The sequence below is a fragment of the Ricinus communis genome, chromosome 6 (genome assembly GCF_019578655.1).
Source record: "Ricinus communis isolate WT05 ecotype wild-type chromosome 6, ASM1957865v1, whole genome shotgun sequence".
Classification (NCBI taxonomy): Eukaryota; Viridiplantae; Streptophyta; class Magnoliopsida; order Malpighiales; family Euphorbiaceae; genus Ricinus; species Ricinus communis.
In genome coordinates, this window is record NC_063261.1 from 763,337 (window position 1) to 788,955 (window position 25,619).

Genomic DNA, 25,619 nt, shown 5'->3' on the forward strand with positions numbered 1-25,619 from the left:
ATAGTGGCAAGTGACCTTAGAATTTGAATAGGTCTTCTTAGCCACTTTTGCTTGAGATTTGGACTTCATATATTATCTTTACACATGTATGAATAAGATTTATTAATATTTGTGTTCCTATACATGAATGCACGCTTTAATCCTCTTAGCTTAGCCTTTGGAACATGTGTACCTTTCTCTTTCTTTTGAATGGGAGGTCTAGAGTGTGTATTGCTCTTTGAAACTTTATTTGAGTTTCTCTCAAATGTTTGTAGTTGAGTGGCTTTGACAAAGATTGTGTTGCGAGATGAGGATGATAAAGCTCCATTAAGCCCAAGTTCATGTCTCATAAAAGGAGGTCTTTGAGACACAACTAGTGTGTCAAAAGACTCTTTCCCTTTATGAAATTTTGAAATTGAGTTCCTATGCTCTTCAACTTTTCAAGGAGTTGTTCTCTTTAAAAAGTTTTTCTTTTGAAACATCATCCAATGATTTCCTAAGTCATTATTGAAAGTTTTTAAAGAGGCAATTTCCTTCTTTGAAATCTTAAGGTTTTCCTCCAAACTAGAGCATTTGTTTTTGTAAGAATTTAATTTTGAAAGCATGTTTTGTAAGAGCTCATCCTCATCATTCAATAAGTCATCACCAAAAGAATGTGAAGATGAACAAGAAGAAGAAGAATTGCATAAATGAGAAGTGGAACATACCTCATGGGAGTCTTCCATGTTTGCCATGATGCAAACATTAGCCTCCTCTTCTCTTTCACTTTCATTGTTGGAGGATGAAGATGCATCACTCTATGTAGCTTCCAAGCTCTTTTTTTTTGTCTTCCTTCTTCCTCTTCAAGTATTTAGGACAATCTAGTTTAATATGAACTTGCTTTCCACATTTGTAGCAAGTGACTTCCTCCTTCTTGTCCTTACTTGTTCTTGATTTAGATAAAGGTTTCTTGCTTGCAAAAGCCTTGTTGCCTCTTCTCCTTTTGGCTTCAAGTATTCTCTTTACGTGCTTGGTAATGAGAGCCACATCATCACTCTCACTTAGAGCTTCCCCTTGATCTTCCTCATCACTTGGGATATCAATTGCATCTTGAGCTCTTGTGCTAGCCTTAAGTGCTAGGACTTTCTTCTTCCCACTATCTCTATCAACTTCATCCCTTATAAGAGAAATCTCATAGGTTAGAAGTTTTTACTTGTGAGAACATTTGTAGGAATCTTCCCTAGGTCTTCATCTCCATATTTATCCAAAGGAAGGCTCCCAAGGATTTTGTTGTTAATGATAGTGAGAAGTCTATTTATCATATCAGTGACGGACGCATTATGCTAGCCATTTGTTATCCTTTGGAACCAAAAAAGGGGGTTGATAAATGCTATCCGTACATGGCAAAGTGCACCAATCGTATCAAGTAACATAATTATGAATAAGAGTATCGTTCCACTAGGGACCTAATTGTGAGTACTAACTTCAATCAGGCACTGATATTTAGCAATCAAAATGTTGTTTGGGTGTAATAATATCTAAAAGTAAAATAATCTTGAAAACAAAAATAAAAACAATTAGTAAACTTATCAAGAATAAAGCCTATTTAGGTAGTGAATCCTCCTAATAAGTTAAGTATTTCATGAAACAAACAATAATTAATTCAAATCAAGAGTTGAGTTGGCATTCCATTAAACTAGGTTTAAAATTTTCTCAAGTAATTCAACCCCTAATTCCTAAGAGGGGGGAGAGGAATCTCTTCTCAAACCCACTCACTTAGGTCATGCATTAATATTAAGGAACTATTAAACTAAAGGATTTTATAGATTTATCTCTAGTATCCCAATCAATCCTTAATCCCTAAAATATGATCAATTCATAAAAAGTGATCTCTAATTAGTTTATGGAAATAAATCACAATCAATACATTGACTTATCAATTGAAATAGATAATTAAATAATAAAATAAAATAAAACAACTCATAGAAAAGATTAATTGCATTAACTTTCCATCAATCCGTTCAAAATAAATTAAGGTTCTTCAAAATCCAAATAGCAAGAAAATTAGCTCCTATACATTACAATAAAGAAATAAAGATTAGAGAAAGAAGATCTCAAACTAGTCATGGAAGAGTAGGGATGAAAATCTTCAATCTTAGAAAATAATGAAGGAATTGATGTTCTTCCTTGAGAAATGACCAATCAAAACCCTAAAAATGAAAGGAAAATGAAGTCTCTAAATGTTTCTCTCTCTCGAAATGAAAATATGACAGAGCTCACTCAAAAAAACCCTAAAAGTACCTTTACATAGTTTATTACAGGGACCACACGGCCGTGTGGCTTCCTTAGCTTTTCATAGCTTGAATATGTGTCTCCATCCATTCTTTATTTTGTAGGCTATTTTAGGGCATCTTTGAAATCGAATCGAGGCTTATGTTCTTCATCCAAGTTGTAGCTCTTAAAGATTCGTTCATTTTAGGATTTTGAATCACCTCAATCAGACCTTTATAGCTCTAGATAAGGCCCAAATACTAAGACTGGCCCAAACAGAATGCATAACATCTCACTTCGATCTAAGTTTTCTCATCCTTAAAAACCTAATATGGAGTTGAGCCATTCATAAGAATTACAGCTTAGGGAGTATCTACAAAGTTGATGAAGATAACTTTTAAATTCTAGACCTGTAAGATCACGAAAAACTGTATTGATGCTAATGCGATCAAATTTGTGTAATGCTGAAATTTGTTTATCTGTCTGACATGGGAAGCACACGACCGTTTGGGCTTCCCGTTTGCACCCTTCATGCAATATACCATTTTTCACAACTCACACGGGAAGGCCACACACCCGTGTGAATTTCTGTGTGAGATTGAACTTTGGATAAATATGTCTTTCCTTTGCCCGATTCTCATGCTTTTCGATTCCATTTGACTTCTTGACATGTATTATCCTCAAAGTGCCTAAAAGAACTGAAAATCAAGTATGAACAAATAAATAAAACTCAATTAAAAGTAAAATTAATAGAAAATAAAGCTCAAAAGTAAGTGCCTTTAGCACTTATCAAGGGTTGAATTGGTGACCTTAAATTGCAGAAGTTAATAGATTTAGGTAAAAACATAAAAAATTAAGAAGGATTAAGGATAATTTAAAGAGAGTAAGAGTTAAAGAAGATGGCACAAGGGTTTATAGTGGTTTAGGAACAATCGTCCCTACATCCACTCCTCAAGATCACACTTAAGTATTCTACTATAATCACTGAGATTACAACCTTTGGGTTTTACAAGTTCACCCAGCAACTTGGTGTTTTCAAGGCTCCTACTAAACCTCTTCCCTTAGTGAACCAATCTCTCACTAAGTCTCTTAACCCTTGAGTATTAATGGTTACTCAACAACCAATTCTTTGTATTTTCAATACCTAGGCTCACACAACAACCCTTTAGAGTTTTAGTTAAACAAAGATTTTCAACTTAATACACTTTACAAAGAAATATATTGAGTGTAAAAAATTAAAAAATAAATTTGCAAGAGTTTTGGTATACCTAAATCACACACTTACTTGTAGAGTGTTTAAGAGAGGTATTTATACACATACCAACCCCTTGAAGACATTATAGTGGGTCCAAAACTCATTAATTACAAGATTGATGACTTGGTAAAAAATTACCTAAAGTCCTGAAAAGCGTACCCAGCTTTCTGTAAAGAGATGTTAGGGCTTCAATGACTCCAAACACGTGGCACTGATAGGATGGCTGATATTTCAACAATTACTGATATCGAATTAATTATAAAAATTACCCCCGCGCTACAATAGCGCCCTCGCGCCTGCTTTGTCCACGCCTAGAAGCACCTTCGCGCTTCTCGTCATCCTATCATCTGCCATTTTCAGTCTCAAGCTCAAATATGAAGCGCACTTCTTGAACACTTTGACTGCCAGGTGTCATGTTGTGATTACCAGGATTTCAGGTGGACTTTTTAACGTCTTGTAAAACTTTGGTTATATGAAACGCCCCTGCACTCTGGAAGCTTCCTCGCGCTTTTTTGGTCTTTTTACAAGAATTCCTTTAAAGCTTAAGGATGTTTTGCTTGGTTTCTTTGGTGCTCTAACATATAGACACTCAGACATGAGGTTAGTGATGTTCAATTTGGGTGTTAAGATCAAAATAGAGATCAATTGCACCTTAGGTCAATAAAAATAAAACAAGAAGGCAAACTCCTCAAAATTAAAGCAGGCGAGGTCCTCGAAATTAAAGCAGGCGTAGTCCTCAAAATCAAAGCAAGCATGGTCCTCAAATCGAATTAAGTATAGTCCTTTAATCAAGCAGGTGTAGCCGTTAACTCAATCAAGCATAGTCCTCAACTTAATCAGGCGTGGTCCTCAACCCAATCAGGCGTGGCCCTTTAAATCAAGGGGGCGTGGTCCATACATTAAATTAAAATTTTTGCATTAGCTCTGGCTTATGAAGCATGGCTTCTATGGCTCATTATCATGTCCTTTTCTCGTACCCTTGATATTATGATTTGTCTCAATTTATTTAAATCACAAGATTGTTTATAAATTTTAACAAATAGAGGACAACTGTCAGCACCATTTTTTGGATCCAAATATCGAAGGAATTATGAAAATTTTGATGATGAAAGTTACTTCCTCTTTCGAGTCTCGGGAGGTTGAGGATGGGCAAATCTCAGTTAGAGTTGATAATAATTGAATTTAAATTACTTTTCCATAATCAATTTGGACCCAATTGGTAAAAAAATTAAGTTTGATGGGTGAAACAACAAACAATAGTTTTTACAAATTTAGGGAGTAAAATGTAAACACTTTCTGAACTTTTTGCTCCCTAAGTCAACCGGCTTAGTAGTCCCGATTAGCTTATTTACCAAATTCGACATCGTTTTACATGTATTTTGGCTTAGAAAATGTTAAATTTGTAAACTAAGGCTTCTAGAAGATTTTTAGTGATCATTATTAGGATTTTAAAGATTTCATTTTAAAAGATTTGACTTTATTGGATATTAATTTAAATAAAATCATATGATAAAGGAAAATAATTGATTAAAAATTAGAGTTTATATCCTCCTCTAGGATTTCCTAAAACATGATGACTATAAACAGAAAAAGGTTATCCTAGGTCTAGGTTTAGCTACTAACTACACTTAAATGCCTACGTTCATTTAATAAGTAATGAGTTTTTAGATAGCTAAGAGGGAAGTCACTAAGAAAGAAAAGAATTCTAAAAGCTTTAAGAACGACATAAGACTTCTCTTCACTAAAGAAACAATCAAGCCAAAACAACACTAGATCCTCATCTAACCTTTGATTTTACTATCTCATCATCTCTAGATACTCGCAGATTAGCACTCTACGGTGATAACCTAAGAGTTCCCTAATCCAGCATCATCAGCATCTCCCTCTTCTTTACTAGTTCTTTAATTTTTTCTTGATTTTAGAAACATAATTAGGATGATTTTTTATTGTTTTGTATGGTTAGATTTAGGTTTTCTTGAACCAACATGCTTATGTGAGGCTGGGATTTGAATCTAATAATATGATAATATGTTAGGTTTTAAATCAGATACATGCTTTATATTGGATCTTGAATCTGATGATTGGAGTGATTAGGGTAACATATAGATTTATGTTTATCTCATATAATTATTTGATTGTATCAAATTTTTCGGGTTACATGTTCAAATCTAGAATTTACCCTGTAAAGCTTCTTTTTTGTCTTCTGTCAGTTTGTCCTTTTTTTATGTTTGTATTATTTTTATGTATTTTGGTCTAGTTGATTTATTTTTATGTCCATTATTTCATTTTTTTTCATGTTTTTAACCATATTTTTGTCTTATGGGCATGTAAAATCAACTTATAGGCGAGAGGATCAAAGAAAATTGTAGAACCAACCTGACCAAGCCCTAGAGCCGATTCGGCTATGTACTGAGCCAATTGGCTCTGTGACCCAGGCCATTATGCTTTACACTAATCTTGCTCTATTTTCAGATTTTATGCACTTTTTTTGACATTTTTGTACACTATAACTTCTTTTTATGTGTTTTCTTTTGATTTTTTAGTTATAGGAAGGTTGTTATTCAATTTCCTTGCACTTTAATTTCTGTTTTGTTTTGAATGTATGCCAAATATATGCTATCCAATTACCTAATTAAAACTGGACACGTAGATATTAAGCTTTAAAATTGGACCTATTATGAAAATTATAGTTTATTAGGTTAAAGGATGGTAAGTTAGGCCTAAATTGAAATCCATATAGACTTAGTGGGTTTTTTTCATGCTTTTAATTAACTAATGGGTCACATAAAATAAGAATCATCCAATTGGACCATAACATAAGAAGTAGTCCATTTAGGTTTATAGGCTGGTAATTAACTGCATAACTATAATTAGGCTAGACTAGATGGGCCTTTTACATAATTGGATAGCTAATTAGGTTTAAACATCAAAATAGGAACTAGGCTTAATAAAATGGGTTAGACTTAAGTGGTCCTCATATGCTGTAATGATTTATTGTAGAGAATACAATTGCCATATTGATAAGCTATTTGTGTAGCTACAATCTAAGGCAGTGAACCTATCGATGCAGACTAGCACTAACGATGAGTATCAAGGTCGTATTCTCGGGCAAAGGTGATCCTAGAACTAATATAGCATCTTATGATATCTAACCCTAACAAAATCAGTGAAGTTGCTATTATATGATTAAATGTAAGCAAGTGATTATCTAAATGTCAGACAGACTGAAAGAATTTCGTGAAACAATCAAAGGAAAAAGTAAACCCAAGGGGACCTAAGCTAGTTGGATTTTAGTGAAGGTAGAGATTATATTGATTACCAATTGTAGTTACCCGTGGATAAATTCTTAACTGAATTCGATTTCCCTCTCGAGATAACCGAATTCCTACACCTAGAAACCTAACGTTGGAATCTCTTCCTAACAATCGATTATTAAATTAGCATTAAGCTTGTGTAGCTAAAATCTAAGGCAGTGAACCTATCGATGCAGACTAGCACAAATGGTGAGTATCAAGGTCGTATTCTCGGGAAAGGGTGATCCTAGAACTACTGCAGCATCTTATGTTATCTATCCTTAACAAAATCGATGAAGTTACTATGCTATGATTAAATATAAACAAGCGGTTAACTAAGTGTCAAATAATCCGAAAGGATTTAGGAAAACAATCGAAGGAAAAAGCAAAGCCAAAAGGGACCTAAGCTAGTTGGATTTTAGTGAAGATAGAGATTATATTGATTACCAATTGCAATTACCCGTGGATAAATTTTTAACTGAATTCGGTTTCCCTCTCGAGATAACCGAACTCCTAAATCTAATAACCTAAAATTGGAATCTCTTCCTAACGATCGATTATTAAATTAGCATTAAGCTTTAACCCGCCTCAATTAAGCTTTGTTAATTCTTAATCCGGCTAGTCAATTACCCTTATCTCTAAGTGACCATTAACCAGTTCTTGCTATTCAAATTTCCAATTACTAAATCAATTTCTCAATTACATAAAGCAATCTAAATACCACAACTCACAACGTCTCATGAATAATGCGATTTCTCATTAATAATGAAAGCAAGAAGAGACAAGCATTAATAATCAAAATCTCATAAGCATTAGAATCAATCAAACAACATAGGAACCCCAATGGGTTTGACAAATTTAGTTACTCATACTAATAAGCAACACAAAGTAAAGAACAAATTCAGAAAAGTAAATTGAAGGCGTGTACACCCTTCTTCTTCAAGTTGGATGAAAAACCTTAAATTTCTAATTCATAATGATGAACCCTAATTTTCCTCTTGAATGCCCCAAATCTCCTCTTGATCTTCAATTTGATGTTAAACCAATGTAATCCTTCCTTCCATAGATGAAATGGTCTTCTAAGTTCGAGTATTGAAGTCTGGAAAAAGATGGCTTATGCTTGTATATGTGAAATCAAGTCAGAAAATCGAACTCTAACTCAATAAATCGCATTTGCGTATATAAATCTCTCAGCACGGGCGGAGTCCAGGCCGTGCTGGACCTCCGTGTCCTGCAACTTGTGGCTTCTTCCTAGTCGTGCCCTCGCCGGTGTTGAGCCACCATGGGCCGTGGTGGAGGCCGTGGTGGCTTTAGAAACCATGCCAAAATGGCATTGTTGAAGGTTAAGTGTTGATGGTTCAGCACGGCCAGAGTCCAGGCCGTGCTCAACCTTGGAATGCTAGTCCTTGCTCAACTTTGATGGATTCTGGTCCGTAATTGTGCGTATTTCCCTCGGTTACGGATAATGTCCCTCGATAAAGACCTGAAACGTAAAAGGAACCAAAACACAGGTGATTTTGACATAAAACAAGATAACTATGCATAAAAATGTAAACAATTGGGCATATAAACATGTATAAAATGATGCACATCAATCCGCCTCTATTAAACTTTTTTAATTCTTAATCCGGCTAGTTAATTACCCTTATCTCTAAGTGATCATTAACCAGTTCTTGCTATTCAAATTTCCAATTACTAAATGAACTTCTCAATTACATAAAGCAATCTAAACACCACAACTCACAACGTCTTATGAATAATGTGATTTCTCATTAATAATGAAAGCAAGAAGAGACAAGCATTGATAATCGAAGTCTCAGAAATATTAAAAGCAATCCAACAACATAGGAACCCCAATGGGTTTAACAAATTTAGTTACTCATACTAATAAGCAACAAAAAGTAAAGAACAAATTTAGAAAAGTAAATTGAAAGCATGTACACCCTTCTTATTCAAGTTGGATGAAAAACCCTAAATTCCCAATTCTGAATGATGAACCCTAAATTGCCTCTTGAATGCCTCCAAATCTACTCTTGATCTTCAATTTAATGTTAAACCTAATGTAATCCTTCCTTCAATAGATAAAATAGTCTCCTAAAGTCGAATATTGAAATTTGAAAAAAGATGGCTTGTGAATGTATGTGTAAAATCAAATCGGAAAATCCAACCCTAACTCAATAAATTGCATTTGCCTATATAAATCTCTCACCACGGCCATGGTCAAGCCCGTGCTGATCAGCACGGGTGGAGTCCAGACCGTGCTGGACCTTCGCGTCCCGCAACTTAAGGCTTCTTCCTGGTCGTGCCCTCACCGGTGCTGAGCTACCACGGGCCGTAGTGGAGGTCGTGGTGGCCTTAGAAATCGTGCCAAAATAGCACTCTTGAGGGTCAAGTGTTGATGGTTCACCACGGCCAAAGTCCAGGCTGTGCTCAACCTTGGAATGCTAGTCTTGCTCAATTTTGATGGATTCTGGTATGTAATTGCACGTGGTTTCCTCGATTACTAATAATGTCCATCGATAATCACCTGAAACATGAAAGGAACCAAAACATAGGTGATTCTGGCATAAAACAAGATAACTATGCACAAAAATGTAAGTAATTGGGCATATAAACATGTATAAAATGATGCACATCAAATCACCCCATACTTAAGCTTTTGCTTGTCCTCAAGCAATCAATAACTCAATACATATACAAGCAACAATCACCCCTCGAAATCCATGCTAAAGTTCACAACTCAACCTTATTCAACATATAAAGAATGAAACTCAAGTAACTAAACAAATTATACACCTCCAAAGAAAAACTATAATAATACTATCTCAAAGTACAACTTATATAACAATTCAACATTAAAGACTAGGAACCATTACCTCACAGGAATCTCAAATCACTCACAGTGTTTACAAGTAAACAAGAAAATTCCTTCAACGCAACTACAGACAACCTGTTTACCATAAGCTTGCTCATCAATCTCATCTTCGCTATTGCGAATAAATGAATACCAAAATCAAAGGGTCTTTACAAGGGTTGAAATGTGGCTAAGGTAAAGGTAAGAATATTTGGATAGAAGTATAAAGTATACTGAAAAATCATGCAATTATTTAAATTGAATGCTTTAGGAGCTGAATGCCAAAACAACAAAAATACTCACTAAGCTTTATTTGAAGTAAAGGATGCTTATAAGAATTAAATTCAAAAGAGCTAAGAGCTAAGAAATAAGTCAAAAAAAAATTTTCTTCTTCTTTTTCTTCTTTTTTTCTTAACATAATATATGCCACATTAGCTTATATAGGGGCTACATGATTAGTGATATAAACAATGAGAACAGTTATCCAATTTAGATTGAAGGGAGCATCAAAAAATGACTAAAAAAACTAAGTGAATTTATAACAAAATTAGGCACTATGATTCCATAAAAGAAGAAGCATAACACATAATTATTCAGTATACAAGGTGAAAGGAAAGATAAATGTATAGAATGGTGTATGTGTAGTTTATAGGTGTAAATCATGAAGAAAAGGTTAAGGCTCAGAATTGCTGATTAATGGAAATAAAGGGTAGGCTTTTGGCCAGATGTGGTGAATTCCTAAGTTTCCTAAATCATCTAATGTTATTCAAAAATTCATGTAACCTCAACAAGCATTACAGAGCAAGTTCTAGAAACAAAACTAAGTACAGTGCACACTCAAACAAGAAAAATCATTAGCATAATGTGCAATGGATGCTCAAATTTTAGTTCAAGAACTCACATTTGAGGTGGCTAAAATTTACATTTGGTTCTCAGACTTATCAATTGAATCATCATATAAATTGTATAAAAGATTGGCATAATCAAAGTTCAAAGTTGAAGGTTGTAAATTTGCGAGGAACTCAAGTAACACCGATTTAACCCGGCCAAATTGACATCTTGAGTACAGTGAAATTGCTTTCTAAGAACAAAAATCAAAAGGAACAATCAAATACTAGTGTGTGAATTAAGTCACTAATTATGAAATAATAAACTAAGCTTAAAAATAAAATGAAAATGCAAAAAGAAATGAAAATAAAATAAAATGAAATAAAAATAATAAAGAAAGAAAATAAAAAATAAAAAGGAAAAGGAAAAGGAGAAAGAAAAATATCATAAATTGTTTTTTGTCACTACTGGTAGTCTACCGAGGGTGCATCCTCACTGGCTGGATTGGCTAGAGGGTGAGGAGTAGGGGAAGGCGCTGAAGGAGGGGGCGGTGGTGGTGGCACAGGGTTCGTGAAGCAACCTGCTAGATCAAACTCCATATCACAAATTGTTTTTTGTCACTACTGGTAGTCTACCGAGGGTGCATCCTCACTGGCTGGATTGGCTAGAGGGTGAGGAGTAGGGGAAGGCGCTGAAGGAGGGGGCTGTGGTGGTGGCACAGGGTTCGTGAAGCAACCTGCTAGATCAAACTCCATATCATCGATGAATCGTTGATTTTGTGCTCCGGTCTCCGCCATCTTTTATATATGCTCTGCCATTAGGTCTGTCTGGATGGCCTGCCTATCCAGCCCATGCATAAGCTGCTGGAGCATATCATTTAAACCTTGAAACTGTGCCCTAGTCTCCTCTTAAACCGCCCTAAATTCCTTTCCCAGGTCAAGCAAAACTCAGAGATAGTGTCACATCAAATTACAAACTCGATATAGCCTACGCCCAAAGCACTAATCTGAGCACTCGATGTCCCTGCAGAATAAAAGGAGGAGGCTCTAGATGTAGGCATAAAAACTCTGGCTCGGTTAGGAATCCTAACATATGGAATCTCAGCCGTAAGGTCTTGGGCTCCTCGAGCTGCTGCCTCTCTAGCCTCCCTAACCATTACACTGACGAGCCTGTACTAAATGCCATGTGGGTGTCGAGTGGCCATGATCATCTGCATGTTTGTAATACCCGAGATTTTATTTTAATAATAATATTATTAGTAATAGTTAATAAATGAGTTTTTATTTTACTTTATTTTTATTTGATTTAATTGGAGTGATTTAGATAGAATTTTAATGCTAGACAACATAAGGGAGTTATTTTGTATATCTAATTTGTTTAATTTTTAAGAAATTAGTTAAAGTAAATTCTTTGAAAAATGGATTATATTTTCGGTCATTCAATTTTCCACAATATGAATGTATAAATTAATTTATATATTTGAAAGTTATGAAAGAATTAGTAAAGAATATTTTATAAAGGATTATTAGGGAAATGGCATTTTAATTAGCTATGGGTGTTAATTTTAATTGAAAAATATTTAGCAAATTGATTAATTAAATTAATTGTGTGTTAGGATTAAATTGAAAATTTATCTTGGAATAAAGATTTAAAATATAATTTTATTAATATGGGGTTTTTATGAAACTTTGTATGTTTAGTACTTCTATAATTAAATATGTCGGGTATTTTGGTAATTTTACATTTAAAAGTAAGGGTAAATAAGTAATTATATATTTTCAATAATTCTAATTTGACCCAAATTAAATAGTTAAGGGATTAATTGAAAAGCTAAAGAAAAGTTTAACGATTAATCAAAAATTTTGCAGGGCGAAATTGTTAGTAATTCAAAAAGGTTAAGGGACTAAATGGTAAAGAAGAAAAGTTCAGGGACCAAAAGTTGATATAGAGAAGAAAGAAAAGAAAATGAAAGAAAGAGAAGAAGAAGATGGCGTCGGAGAAGAAGGAAGAGGGAGAGAGGAGGAGCTGTCGTCCGTCGAGCTCGAGGCGCGATGGCGTGGGCTGTGGAAGAGCCACAGAAAGTGAAGTAGCCCAAAGCAGTGCCAGAGCGGAGAAAAAGAAAAAGAGAAGAGAGGAGGCACTTACCGTCAACACCGCATGGTGATTTCCACCTTTTAAGGCCGAGCCTAAGAAGAATCGACTTCGACCTAAGCTTCATTTTATGTGGTGGGCAATCTGGTGGCCGAGTCGGTAGTCGCGGAGAGAGAAAATGGGGGCAGCCTGAGTTTTTTGATTTTCCGGCGAGCTCCAATGATGATTGGCCGATCAGAGGACATATCCGTACTCTCCTCAGCTCAAGCTTTCCAATGGCACCAGTTTCGTGGCAATCGGACTCCGTTTGAAAATCGACGGCCAACATCGTCCGTAAATCTCTCCGGATGATCGGGGGTCGGATCGGAAGATCGGAAGCTAGAATCGTCATCAGCACATTATTTCGAGTCCGTTGGTGCATTCGAATCGTCGATCGGACTCCGGCGGCTGGAGGCGAGTCAACCGAGCAATCAACCATCTCGGTAATTCTCTGGCCCGTTGATTTTAGAATTCATTGATAAAATTTATATGTTTAATTGTTGTGTTGAATTTTAGAAAAGTTAGTCGAAAATTTATTAGATAAAATAAATAATTTGTCGGACTGTCTGCCAATAGTCGTGATTGTGTTGTGTTTCGTAGTCGGAAAAATTAATGCAATTTTGGTGACCCGACTCCCGTTAATTTATCGCTGTATATTTGAAGTGTTTTCCCATGCGTCCCGGACCCATTATACGGGTAAATGCCTCGTTATACTTAGCCAGTCAAAAATTTTAGACAAATTCTAGTGAGTCTAAGCCTAGGTTTAATTGTTAAATGTTTTATTTTTTCTGATTAAATTATTCCCATGATTAGATAAATCTGTCAGTTCGACTCACTCTACCCGAGGCATCGGAGCAGAGCTAGGAGGTTATCAGAACTGTGAGTTAAAATCATATATCTGCTTACGTGTGTCATATACTAAGATTTTTACGTAATATCTCTGATTAAATGATTAATATTTTAATTATTTATTTATTTAATGTTTATATATGTTTCATTTCTGCATTATAGCTATTGTGATTGCATGTTGACTCGGGATAAGATGATAGTAGAACATTCCACTTGATGGGTTGCATCAGGACTGCGTGCGCACAGTATGAATTTTGAGTCAGATAATAGGAGAATGGTTTAGGGTTTTGCCCTGGTCGAGTTTAACTCTCTTGACTGAGTAGAGTGAGTTGTCGGAGTAAAGGTCCCTGGTCGAGCATTGCTCTCTAGGCGCCGGCTTAGTTGGAAAGTTAAGTGACCATACTGGATTTAAGGACCCTAGTCGAGCTTTGCTCTCTGGGCGCCAGTCTTGTTGAAAATGAGAGAGCCGAAAGGCTGAGACTGTTTAGCAATGGGGATTAGGGTTCTACTGAAGTACTCCATCCCGTGGTATGTGAAATTTATTTTTATTTAAGCATGGCGTGATGCGTATATTTTTGCATGACTTAATGTTTATTTTAAATTAAACAAATGTGTTATTGAAGTGTTGTAATTATTTTTAGATATATGATTTTAACTCACTCCCGAGACTGATAGTCTCAATTTAGCTATTTTTCAGGTGTGGTTAGTTTTTCTATAGTGCTTTTCATCTAGTAGCCTGATTCTTTCATCTTCTGGTTAATATAACTGATATATAATTAGTATGTTGACTTTTATAAATTCTAGAATCTCCGCAGTAGAAATTTCAAATTTACTATTTTGCAATTTCATGTAGATTTCGGTCTTACCTATTCATGCTGGCAATCCACATTCTAAATATGTAGAACCTTATGGTCGAGGTTGATTATGGATCAGTGCTATTAGATTTAGATTTGATAAAGTTAGTGATTGGTCAGGCTTACTACGGGATTCGACGTCTTTACGCCTACCCATTCCCTAGTGCTGGTCACGGGCCCACAGATTGGGTCGTGACAATGTTGATCATCTGTCTGATTCCTAATGGTGTCATGTCACCAATCTGAGAAAGCTCGGACAGACAGTCGTCCAATACATCCAGTCTCTTGGCCAACCTAGTCACATACAGGCCAAAACAATAGTGCATCTTCTTCTGGGCGTCGACTATGAATGAACGGACTTGACGAGCCAATAGATATCCCATGCAAGCTTCTTACGATGTTGCATAGCGCAGAGGATGAATACATCGGTTTGTGTGACCGCTCCAAAACTATCTCCCATGCCTGTAGTCATGTAAGTTAACAATTTATAGAGATAGCGGAGATGATCCGAAAGGCTAGACGCCTTAGACCTGCTGGGGTAGTATGATTCTGGCCTGAGTACTAATGAATCTCACATGGTGTCGTACGAGATTGGGTTGATGTAGATGCAGCCCTGATACTCCTCGCCTGAGGTCTCCTTCTCAATCCATTAACCCAAACGCATGCTGAATTGTGGAACTGACATTGAGAACTCCCTTCCTCCAAGTTTGAAGTAACCGGATCAGCCGATGCCGCCAGGATCCGCTGTCGCAGAAAGAAGGTACTGAGGAATTCAATTGTAAGCTCGCGGTAGGTTGGCTCAATGATATCGAAGAACCATGCGTAAGGCAGAGTGTCGAACAGTGCACGAACATCCTAAGCCAACTCTCTCTAGGGATACAAAGTCAATGCAACGTCCAACCATTACTTGCTTCCATCTCATGACTTAGAAGCTGCCTCGCACGATTCGAAATGTCCATAAGGGATGTTGACCAAAGTGCGGGTGGATTTGCACCGGTGTTCTTCGTGCTCGACTAGTCTTCAGCGGGGTGTCAAAGCAGGCTGAAGGTGAAGTGGATGAAGAGGTTCCTTCGCCACGCGGCACTCATAGTAAAGAGATACATGCGGTTGCTTTGACGGATTGATCTCATTCCTCATATTGCCTAATACAGTCAATCATTAGTATTCAAATAAGAAATCAAGTTAACATAAATTATACTGAAAATTTAGCAGCATAACGACTATAATTTGACTAACATAAAACTTTAGACTTAAAGCTAACACTAAAGCCTCAATTTCCTACAAAAAAACAATTCACAATAGCATTCCAGCCCACATTATTGTGCACCAAATAAAGAGAATTTATGCTATTAATTTTTTAGAATAGAATGCCATAAATAAACTTTATTACTGCCGAACCCCACACTTAGCATTTCATTATTCAAAATCACACAAACATAGCAACTAATCTAAACTAAATCTAATCCAAATCAAACTTAAGCAGTGTAATAAAAACAGAACAATAAACCAACCAAAGCAATAAATATTGACAACTACTAGAGCATATCAAAATGTCCTAAATAATAAAAAGTACATAAAAAGTCAAATTTAACCAAATAAAAGCAAAAGGCGAAGAAACTTACTTAAAATTGCCGTTGAGAAGAAGGAGAAATAGCACCTTAGAGTTTAGAGGGGAAAACTTGGAAATTTTTGAAATGGCATGCTTATATAGTCACAACATGCAAGTGGCAAGGCTCACGGGTCGGCTTTTAACTCGGCCCATACTGAACGCTGAAGCTTCATCCACGTCCCAATTCACCACGGGCAAGGGCATGGCCGTGCTGGTCAGCATGGCCTGGTGTTGTTGCCCGTGGTGCCTTCGAAAGCCATGGCAGACGATTGATTTTTATTTATGCTCTATGTACATGTCCATCACGGGCGAGGGCACGAGCGTGCTGACCGACACGGCCTGGTGTTGTAGCCTGTGGTGGCCTCGGAAACCGTGGTAAATGACTAATTTCCTAATCTCTTCATATGCATATTCATCACGGGTATGACTCCGGCCGTGCTGATCAGCATGGCCTGGGGATCCAACCCATAATGATGCCCACGGAAACAGTGGTGGACGGGTGAAGTCCAAGCTTTTCTTTGCCATATCGAGTCGCCAAACTCCTTACTTGCGTTCCACACATATACGCACACATTTAGTCTATAATTCAAGTAAAATGTATTAAACAGGGAATTCATCTTCACCAATAAGGAAAAATCCGACTTAAGTTACTCAAACCCTAGATTCATCCAACTACGTTTAGTTACTAAGTAAGTGTTCTAAATACCATCAAGCATGCAAACGACTGATAATATAAAAATAAACAGAAAAACATAAAGCTAAAATTGGAATGCCTCCCAAGGGCACTTATTTTTTGTTCTTGAGTCATTTAGCTGGACTCGAAATGGATCATCCTTACAGATACAGAATCATGTTAACCTATTGCTCAATCTCCAACGAGTTTCCATGATACACTTTGAGCCTATGTCCATTGACCTTGAAATCACCCTTCTCAGGATGATGAAGCTCGACTGCGCCATATGGGAAAACTTGCTTAACCACGAATGGCCCCGACCATCGACTCATGAGCTTCCTTGGAAACAAACGAAGACGTGAATTATATAGCAATACTCTATCTCCAATCTGGAACTCCTTGGAACCTCTGAGCCTTTGATCATGCCACTTTTTTGTCTTAGCCTTGTAAATTGAAGAGTTTTCATACGCTTGTTGACGTCACTCCTCCAATTCACTCAGCTGCCACTGTCTCTCCTTACCTGCAGAATCAACATCAAAATTGCAAGTTTTAAGGGGCCAAAGAGCCCTATGTTCTAATTCAACAGGTAAATGACAAGACTTCCCATACAAAAGCCTATAGGGCATAAAACCTGTGGAAGTCCTATATGTAGTCCTAAACGCCCATAATGCATCATCCAGTTTCAAAGCCCAATCCTTCCTACTTACACCTACAGTTCTCTCTAAAATGTGTTTTAAACCCCTATTTATAACCTCAACTTGCCCACTGGATTGTGGGTGATAGGGAGTAGAGAACTGATGCATTACACCATAGCATCTAAGTGCCTTCTCCAATTAAGCATTACAGAAATGTGTTCCCCTGTCACTAATTAACGCTCTAGGTGTGCCAAACCTAGTAAATAACCTATTAAGGAACCTGCAACAACTCTGGCATCATCAGTAGGTAAGGCCTGTGTCTCAGGCCACTTGGAGAAATACTCAACAGCCACAATGATATACTTATTGCCATTGGAAGAAGGGAAGGGCCCCATGAAGTCAATACCTCAAACATCAAATATCTCAACAGTCTGCATACTAGTTTGGGGCATTTCATCACGGGCAGAGATGTTACTTGAGCAGTGACAAGCGTCGCAAACCTGAACAAATATCCTAGCATCCTAGAAGATAGTTGGCCAATAAAAGCCTGCATCCAACACCTTCCAAAGCAATATGGTTCGCTGCTTGATGGCCTCCTGTGGGTCCCTCACGATAGTGCCTCAAAATCTGGAGACTCTCTTGGCCATAAACACATCAGCGAATGATCTGGTTTGCACATACTCGATATAGGAAGGGGTCTTCCTAAATGTAGTATTTCAAGTTAATGGAGAATTTATTCAGTTGCTGATAAGTCATACCCTTTGGTAAGACCCTAGCCACAAGGTAGTTAGCATAATCAAAAAACTAAGGAGAATTAGAATATACCTTCAATGAATACAAGTGCTCCTCTGGAAATTGATCATTTATTGTGCTCTGATTAAGTGCTTCCAAGCTCGGATTTTCCAGTCTGGATAAGTGATCCGCTGCCAAATTTTTTGCGCCTTTCTTATCCCTAATCTCAATGTCGAACTCTTTCAACAATAAAATCCATCTGATCAATCTTGGCTTAGCATCATGCTTATTAAGCAAATATCTCAAAGCTGAATGGTCAGTGAAGATGATGGTCTTTGATAAGACGAGGTATGATCTGAATTTTTCAAAGGCATAAACAACAGCCAATAACTCCTTCTCTATAGTAGTGTAATGCTCATGGGCTCCTGTCAAAGTCTTGCTAGCATAGTAAATGGGTTGGAACTTCTTATCAAACCTCTATCCAAGTATAGCTCCAACTGCATAGTCACTAGCATCACACATTAGTTCAAAGGGCAGTCCCTAATCAGGCGAAGCCATAATAGAGGCTGTGGTCAATAGTTTCTTCAATAGCTCAAAAAAAGATAAACATGCATCCTAAAAAGAGAAAGGTGCATCCTTAACTAGTAATTAAGTAAGAGGCCTAGCAATCTCACAGAAATTTCTAATAAACCTTCTATAGAACCCAGCATGGCCTAAGAAACTTCTAACAGCCCTAACAGAACTAGCGGGTGGCAGCTTAGATATGGTTTCTATTTTAGCTCTATCAACCTCCATCCCTGCATGTGAAATCTTATGCCCTAGAACAATTCCCTCTCTCACTATAAAATGACATTTTTCCCAACTCAGCACCGAGTTAGCCTCAATGCACCTAGCTAACATGCGTTCTAAATTTGCCAAACAGTGAGAAAAGGAATTACCAAAAATAGAAAAGTCATCCATAAATACCTCCATCGACTCCTCAATCATATCATCAAAAAACGGCCATCATACACTGCTGAAACATAGCCGACGCATTGCATAGACCAAAAGGCATCCGTCTATAAGCAAAAGTCCAATAGGGACAGGTGAAAGTCGTTCTCTCTTGGTCTTCAGGTGCAATTGGAATATGAAAATATCTTGGAAAAACCATCAACGAAACAGTAAAATATATGTCCTGCCAATCTTTCTAACGTTTGATCAATGAAAGGAAAAGGGAAGTGATCCTTCCCAGTTGCATCATTAAGCCTCCTGTAATCAATGCAAACTCGGAATCTTGTAACCATCAGTGTGGGTATCAGCTCATCCTTCTCACTGCGAATTACTATCATGCCTCTTTTCTTTGGCACAACCTGTACAAGGCTCACCCAAGAACTGTCAGAAAGAGGATAAATCAAACCTGCATCAAAGAGCTTAATTACCTCCTTTTTCACTACTTCGTTCATGTTCGGGTTAAGCCGCCTTTATTGCTGAACTACTAGTCTATAGCTATCCTCTATAAATATCTTGTGAGAACAGAAACTAGGATTGATCCTAGGAATATCAACAACCTTGTAAGCAAAAGCCTTTTTATACCTTTTGAGAGAGTCTAGTGTCTTTACTCGCTCCTCAGGTGTCAAATCTGCTGCAATAATCACAGGCAACTTTCCTTCCTCATCCAAGAATCCATAGCTCAAGTGCTTAGGTAACTCCTTCAATTCTAAGGTCGGGGGGTCCTCGAAAGAAGACTTTACTTTCTGCACTCCTGACCTATCAAGAGAAAGAAAAGGGTCAGTAGAACAGCTAGGCTCCGTAGCCAACAAACTAGCGAGTTACTCCAATACTTGCTCGTTGGAAAGCTCCTCCTCCTCTTCTTGTAATGCTACCTGCAAAGGATCATCAAGCAATATTTCCTGCAAATGAGACTCAACCACGTAATCCAGAATATCCACATAGAACACATCATCGTCATGGTCTAAAGAATGTCTCATAGTAGTAACTAAGTCAAAGGTAATGGTCTCATCATCTACCCTAAGCTGAAGCTTTCCATCACAAACATTTATAACAGCCCTAGATGTTGCAAGAAAAGGTTTACCTAGGATCAAAGGCACAGTACTCTCACCTTCCATGTCCATAACTACAAAATCAACATGAAAAATAAACTTGTCTACCTTAACAAGCACATCCTCAATAATACCCCTAGGAATCTTAACAGTCCTATCAACTAACTGAATGCTCATCCTAGTGGGCTTAGGTTCACTTAAACCTAACTTATCAAACAAACTAATGGGCATCAAATTAATACTAGCTCCTAAATCAGCCAATGCACCATTAATAGGCAAATCATCAATCCTGCAGAGAACAGTAAAACTCCTTGGATCTCTCCTTTTGAGTGGTAGCTTATTGTGAAGAATAGTTGAACATTCCTCATTCAAATTTACTAGTCCCAAGTCCTTCAGCTTCCTTTTGTTGCTCAAAATTTCCTTTAAGAACTTGGCATACTTCGGCATCTGTGAAATAGCCTCAACAAAAGGTAGGTTAATACGCAGTTGTTTAAACAAGTCAAGGAACTTACCAAACTGCTTATCAACCTTCCTGCTTAAGTCAAGCAGGGTAGGGGACCGGTGGCTGGTACTCTCTCACAGGGCTCTTATGCCTGTCTTCCACTTTCTCTGCTTCTATCACCTCTGGCTCTGGCTCCTTCCTAGCTAGCTTGTCCTGCATGGAAACATTATCATCATCAACTAATGGTAAAGAGTTAGATAACTGTTTACCTAATCATAAAATGATAGCCTTGCAATGCTCCCTCGAGTCTGACTCTATAGTATTGGGGAGCAATCCATGTTGCCGCTCAGACAACATCTTAGAAATCTGCCCAATCTGACTCTTCAAGTTCTGAATGGACGCCTGCTGATTTCTAAGAGCACTGTCGGTCTACTGGACCTCATCTCAGTTGACGTGACAAACTTCATCATTAGCTCCTCCAAGTTGGATTTCTTCTCGGCTGGCGGAGGAAGCTGTGATTGTCTGGCCTGCTACTACTGTTGTGGTGGCTGCTAATGCAGTCTCTGAAAGCCTGGTGGACCCTGGGCGTTGCTGTTTCTCCAACCGAAGTTTGGATGATTATGCCAACCAGGGTTGTATGTATTGTTGTATGGGTTGTTCTGCTATCTAGGTGCATTACCCATGTAGTCTACCTATTCAAGGTCAGTAGAAACTAGACATGTTCATGGGCCTGGGTACCGGCCCAGCCCGAACCCACGAAAAGCCCGTACTCCTCGGGCTGGGCTTGGGATTTATATAGAAACTCAAGCCCGGCCCGATGTCTAGTTTAGTTAGAAAAAAATATGTCATACTCAGCACTCGAACCTGTGACCTTCTGCTTATAATTAAGTGCCTTATACCACTTAGCTAGTTATTATTTCTATTTATAGTTTTGTTGTTATTAATAATATATAAATAAAAATAAAAACCTAAATGTAACTAAAATTTGGGACAATTATGCGAGATATGCACTCTGTAAACAGCATACCATCTTCGCCGCTTACATCTCTCCTTTCATTTCTACAGTTGTAAATTTGTTCCGGCTCCTTTTCTGTCTCCATCTTCGTCCAACCAAATCCTTCTCCGTCTCCATCTTCGCCACTACTTCGCTACTACATCTCTCCTTTCATTTGTTTGTTGTGCCTTTGCCTACTAACTGTGATGATGGTTCCTACTCTGACTAAGGAGTTGAAGCCAAAATAGATTCATCTGAGCTACTTTCCTTATTGAGGAAAGGTAGGCTAATCCAGCAATAGGAAAAAGAACAACTCTTTCTGTAAAATAACTTTGGTAACTTTACCTTCCTTTTTTTCAGAATTCTTCTTTCTATAATTTTGTTTATTCCAATCTTTGATCTTAATGTGTGTTTTGAATTTCATAAAATTCGCATTTATTTATGCTGTTGAAAAACAAGACATGATTATGAATATGCCGCAATCTACAAATAACTGCAATAATGATCTAAGCCACAAAAAACTACAATCTACAGTTATCAGAAAAAAGAAGATAAACAAAGTTCAAAAGCTCAAAATACGAATACCTATTGTTGCTGTTGTACAAAAGGAGTTGCTGCCTGTGTCCTTCTTTTTTCTTATATATAATTTAGAATCATAGTATTATTACTAATGGCTACTTAAGCAGAGAAGACACAGGCAACAAAACAACAAATTTTGTTAGATTTTTTTTAATTTCTTTGGTGGATTATAAACTGAAATTTATATTTAATTATTTAAATGGAAATCTAATATTTTCTGTTTTTTTTTTACGTAATGCAGATTAAAATTTAGTTCATGGCTGAAGAACAAAATTCCATAGTACCCGAAAATGACAAAGATAAAGAGCCCATTGAGGATGGCTTTGCAGAATATGAAGTTTCCAAAAAGCGAGCAAAGACTACTTCATTTGTTTGGGAACATTTTGAGGTAATCAGAAACGATACAAATGGAGATGAAGCCAAAATGAAATGTAAGCACTGTAAGTCTATTTTGGGTGCTGCTACAAAAAATGGAACATCACATTTAAGGTGTCATTTAACTAAATGCTAAAAACATGGAAATGCATATATTAAACAATTTCTTATAGGTAGTGAAGTATTAACTGATGGGAGTAATTCTATAAAGAATTATAAATTTGATCATGATGGATTGTGCCATTGCATTAGCATGTTTGTTGTTGAAGGTTCTCATCCTTTTACTATTGTGGAAGAAAAGGGTTTTAGGTGCATGTTGTGTAAGGCGTGTCCTCAATTAGAGCATATAGTAAGCATACTCTTAAAAGAGACATTCTTTCTTTGTATGTGAAAGAAAGGGATAACCTTAGAGAAATGATTTTCAATGCTCCTAGTAAAATTTGTTTGACAACTGATAATTGGAAGAGTCAACATACAAAAGTTGAGGATATTTGCATTACTGCTCATTTTATTGATGATAAGTGGAAACTACAAAAAGAGAATTTTGAGATTTAGAGCATTAATTCCACCTTATGACGGCTTGTGCATAGCTGATGAGATTGACTTATTCTTATCTCAATGGAATTTAAAGCATAAAGTATTTTCAATCACTGCTGATAATGCTTCTTACAATGATACTATGATTTCTATCCTTAATGGTCGTCTCGCAATAAAAGAGTTTCTTGTATGTAATGGAGAGTTTTTTCAAATCCGTTGTTGTGCTCATATTTTAAACTTAATCGTACAATCGGGTTTGGATAGTATCAGTGATATTATTAATAAGATCAGAGAAATTATGAAGTATATTGATAAATCACAGATACGTAGAAAAAAGTTTTTTGATGTTGCAAAGAAAAGTTTTCACTTAGATGTTAGGAGAAGATTTAGGTTTGATTGTCCTACGAGATGGAATTCGACTTATATAATGCTTGATAATACTCTTTACTACAAGAATGTGTTTGATTATTTTGGGAGTAGAAGTCATGTACTTAGATCTTATAAAATCTCAAAAATTGAATGGAAATATATTTATATGATTCATAAATTTTTGAAGGTGTTTTATGAAGTGACAATTATGTTTTCGGCTCATAACACTCCTACTTCAAATTTATTTTTTAGAGGAGTGTGGAAAATTCGTTCAAAGTTATTAGAAGTTGCAAATGAGCCATCTCACCTTCTATGCAATACTGCTAAGGCTATGCAACCTAAATTTGACAAATATTGGGCTAATTATAATGGAATTTTGAGTTGTGTTGCACTTTTAGATCCTATATGCAAAATTAATTTTTTGAAGTATTGTTATGGTAAAATATATAGGAAAGACCAAATGGATGAGATGGTAGAGAAAGTTGTGACTACCCTTTGTAAGTTCTTTGATGAGTATAGACAAGAAACTAGTTCTAGTGTTGGAACTTCAGATGAGGAACCATCAAGTGGTGGCAATTTTGTTAGTGACATAGGGGATGAGCAATTTGAAGATTATAAAGAATTTTTGGGTGAAACAACTACCATACATGGTAAGTCACAATTAGATCTTTATTTTGAGGAACTAACTTATAATTTGGCTGAAGATTTGGATGTTTTGGAGTTTTGGAATAAAAGTTCAATGAGATATCCCGAACTCTCAAAAATGGCACGCAATGTTTTATCAATTCCAGTTACAAGTGTTGCTTCGGAATCCGCTTTTAGCATTGGAAATAAGATCATTACTGCTTCTAGAAGTTCTCTTAATTCTAAGACGGTTCAAGCTTTAAATTATCTCAAGGATTGGATTCGTGCGGAAGGTAATAAAAGTTGTTTATTTATAATTCAATCTATTTTCTGAATTTTATTTTCAAAATTAAGTTTTATAATTGACTAATTTTTTTTTTTTGTGAATTTTTGTCTAGATTAAATTTGAATCTGATAGCTCAAGTTAGGATGATATTAGTGATATTAATGGTGAAGAAGAAACTGAAATTATGGATTTTTAGGTAAGTTTATTATTTATATATTGATTTAGCCTACTAGTTATTTTTATTTATATAAAATATTTATTAATTTAAATATTTTTTGTTTTGTAGGAAATGTGAATTTGCCTTGAAGGAGTTTTCATCTATATTATTGTTCTTTTATTTCAGTTTTTGGAGTTTTATTTAGATGGTTAAAAATATTAATTGATGTTTGTATCTTTATTATCATGATGAACATGATTATTGGGTTTAAATTTTTAATATTTGTGTTGAAATTGGGTTTAAATTTTGAATATTTGTGTTGAAATTGGGTTTAAATTTTGAATATTTGTGTTGAATTGTCGGCCGAGCTAGGTCAGGCCCGGCCCGAGCCCGCCCAGGCCCAGCCAATGAACAGAGGTTTAATAGTTGGCCTGGGCCGGGCTGGGCTTTTTAAAAAATTTTGGGCTCGGGCTTAGGTAGAGAGATATTAAAAAATCTTCAGGCTTGGGCGGGCTCGGGCTTGTTCAAAAAAAAGTCAGGCCCGGCCCAAGCCCAGCCCATGAACAGGTCTAGCAGAAACAATAGAAGATAAAGAATTAGAAGGTGAAGCAAACATACCTCCCGTATTACAGTTTGCACCGTAGTGCGGGCCACTGCAAAACCCGCAGCGTTTCTGGGCTGCATGAACCGGCATCTGAAGCTAGTATAATTTCTTAGTCAGAAGCTCCACTTAAGCTGCCAAGGCTGTTGTGGAGTCTAGCTGGTTGACTACACCTTGCTTGACTAGCCGACTCCTAGAGGATTGCAGTTGGTAGTTATTTATGGCCATTTCCTCTATCAGATTTTACGCCTGCTCTGGCATCTTACTGCTCAGGGCCCCACCTACTGCAGCGTCTACCATCTGCCTAGTAGCAAGGTTTAAACCGCTGTAGAAGGTTTGGACCTGCATCCATATTGGTAGTCCGTGGTGGGGGCAACACTGGAGCAAATCTTTGTACCTCTCCCAAGCATCGTACATGCTCTCATCATCGAACTACACAAAAGAAGATATATCATTTCTCAATTTAACAGTTTTAGTAGGAGAAAAATACTTATCTAAAAGAATTTCAACCAATGATCTCCATGTCATAATAGTGTTCGCTGGGAGTGACTGCAGCCATCTTTTCGCTCGGTCCCTCAGAGAAAAAGGAAACAGCCTCAATCGAATGGCATCATCAGTTGTTCCATTTATCTTGAAGGTGTCGCAGATCTCGAAAAAGTTGGCGATGTGAGCGTT

General features: G+C 36.8%; 1 protein-coding gene and 1 non-coding gene across 2 annotated transcripts; one reads left to right on the top strand and one right to left on the bottom strand.

Moving 5' to 3' along the window:
- Nucleotides 1–771: 771 nt before the first annotated feature.
- Nucleotides 772–11,256, bottom strand: LOC125370422 (formin-1-like). Its single transcript, XM_048375800.1, has 3 exons — nt 11,112–11,256; nt 10,928–11,039; nt 772–1,135 (listed from the first exon to the last, which is right to left on the bottom strand). The coding sequence occupies exons 1-3, from the start codon at nt 11,254–11,256 to the stop codon at nt 772–774; spliced, it is 621 nt and encodes a 206-aa protein (XP_048231757.1).
- Nucleotides 11,257–25,302: 14,046 nt separating this feature from the next.
- LOC112534461 lies at nt 25,303–25,409 on the top strand. Its single transcript, XR_003078747.2, has one exon. It is a non-coding gene; the product is annotated as a small nucleolar RNA R71 (small nucleolar RNA).
- The last annotated feature ends 210 nt before the right edge of the window (nt 25,410–25,619 follow it).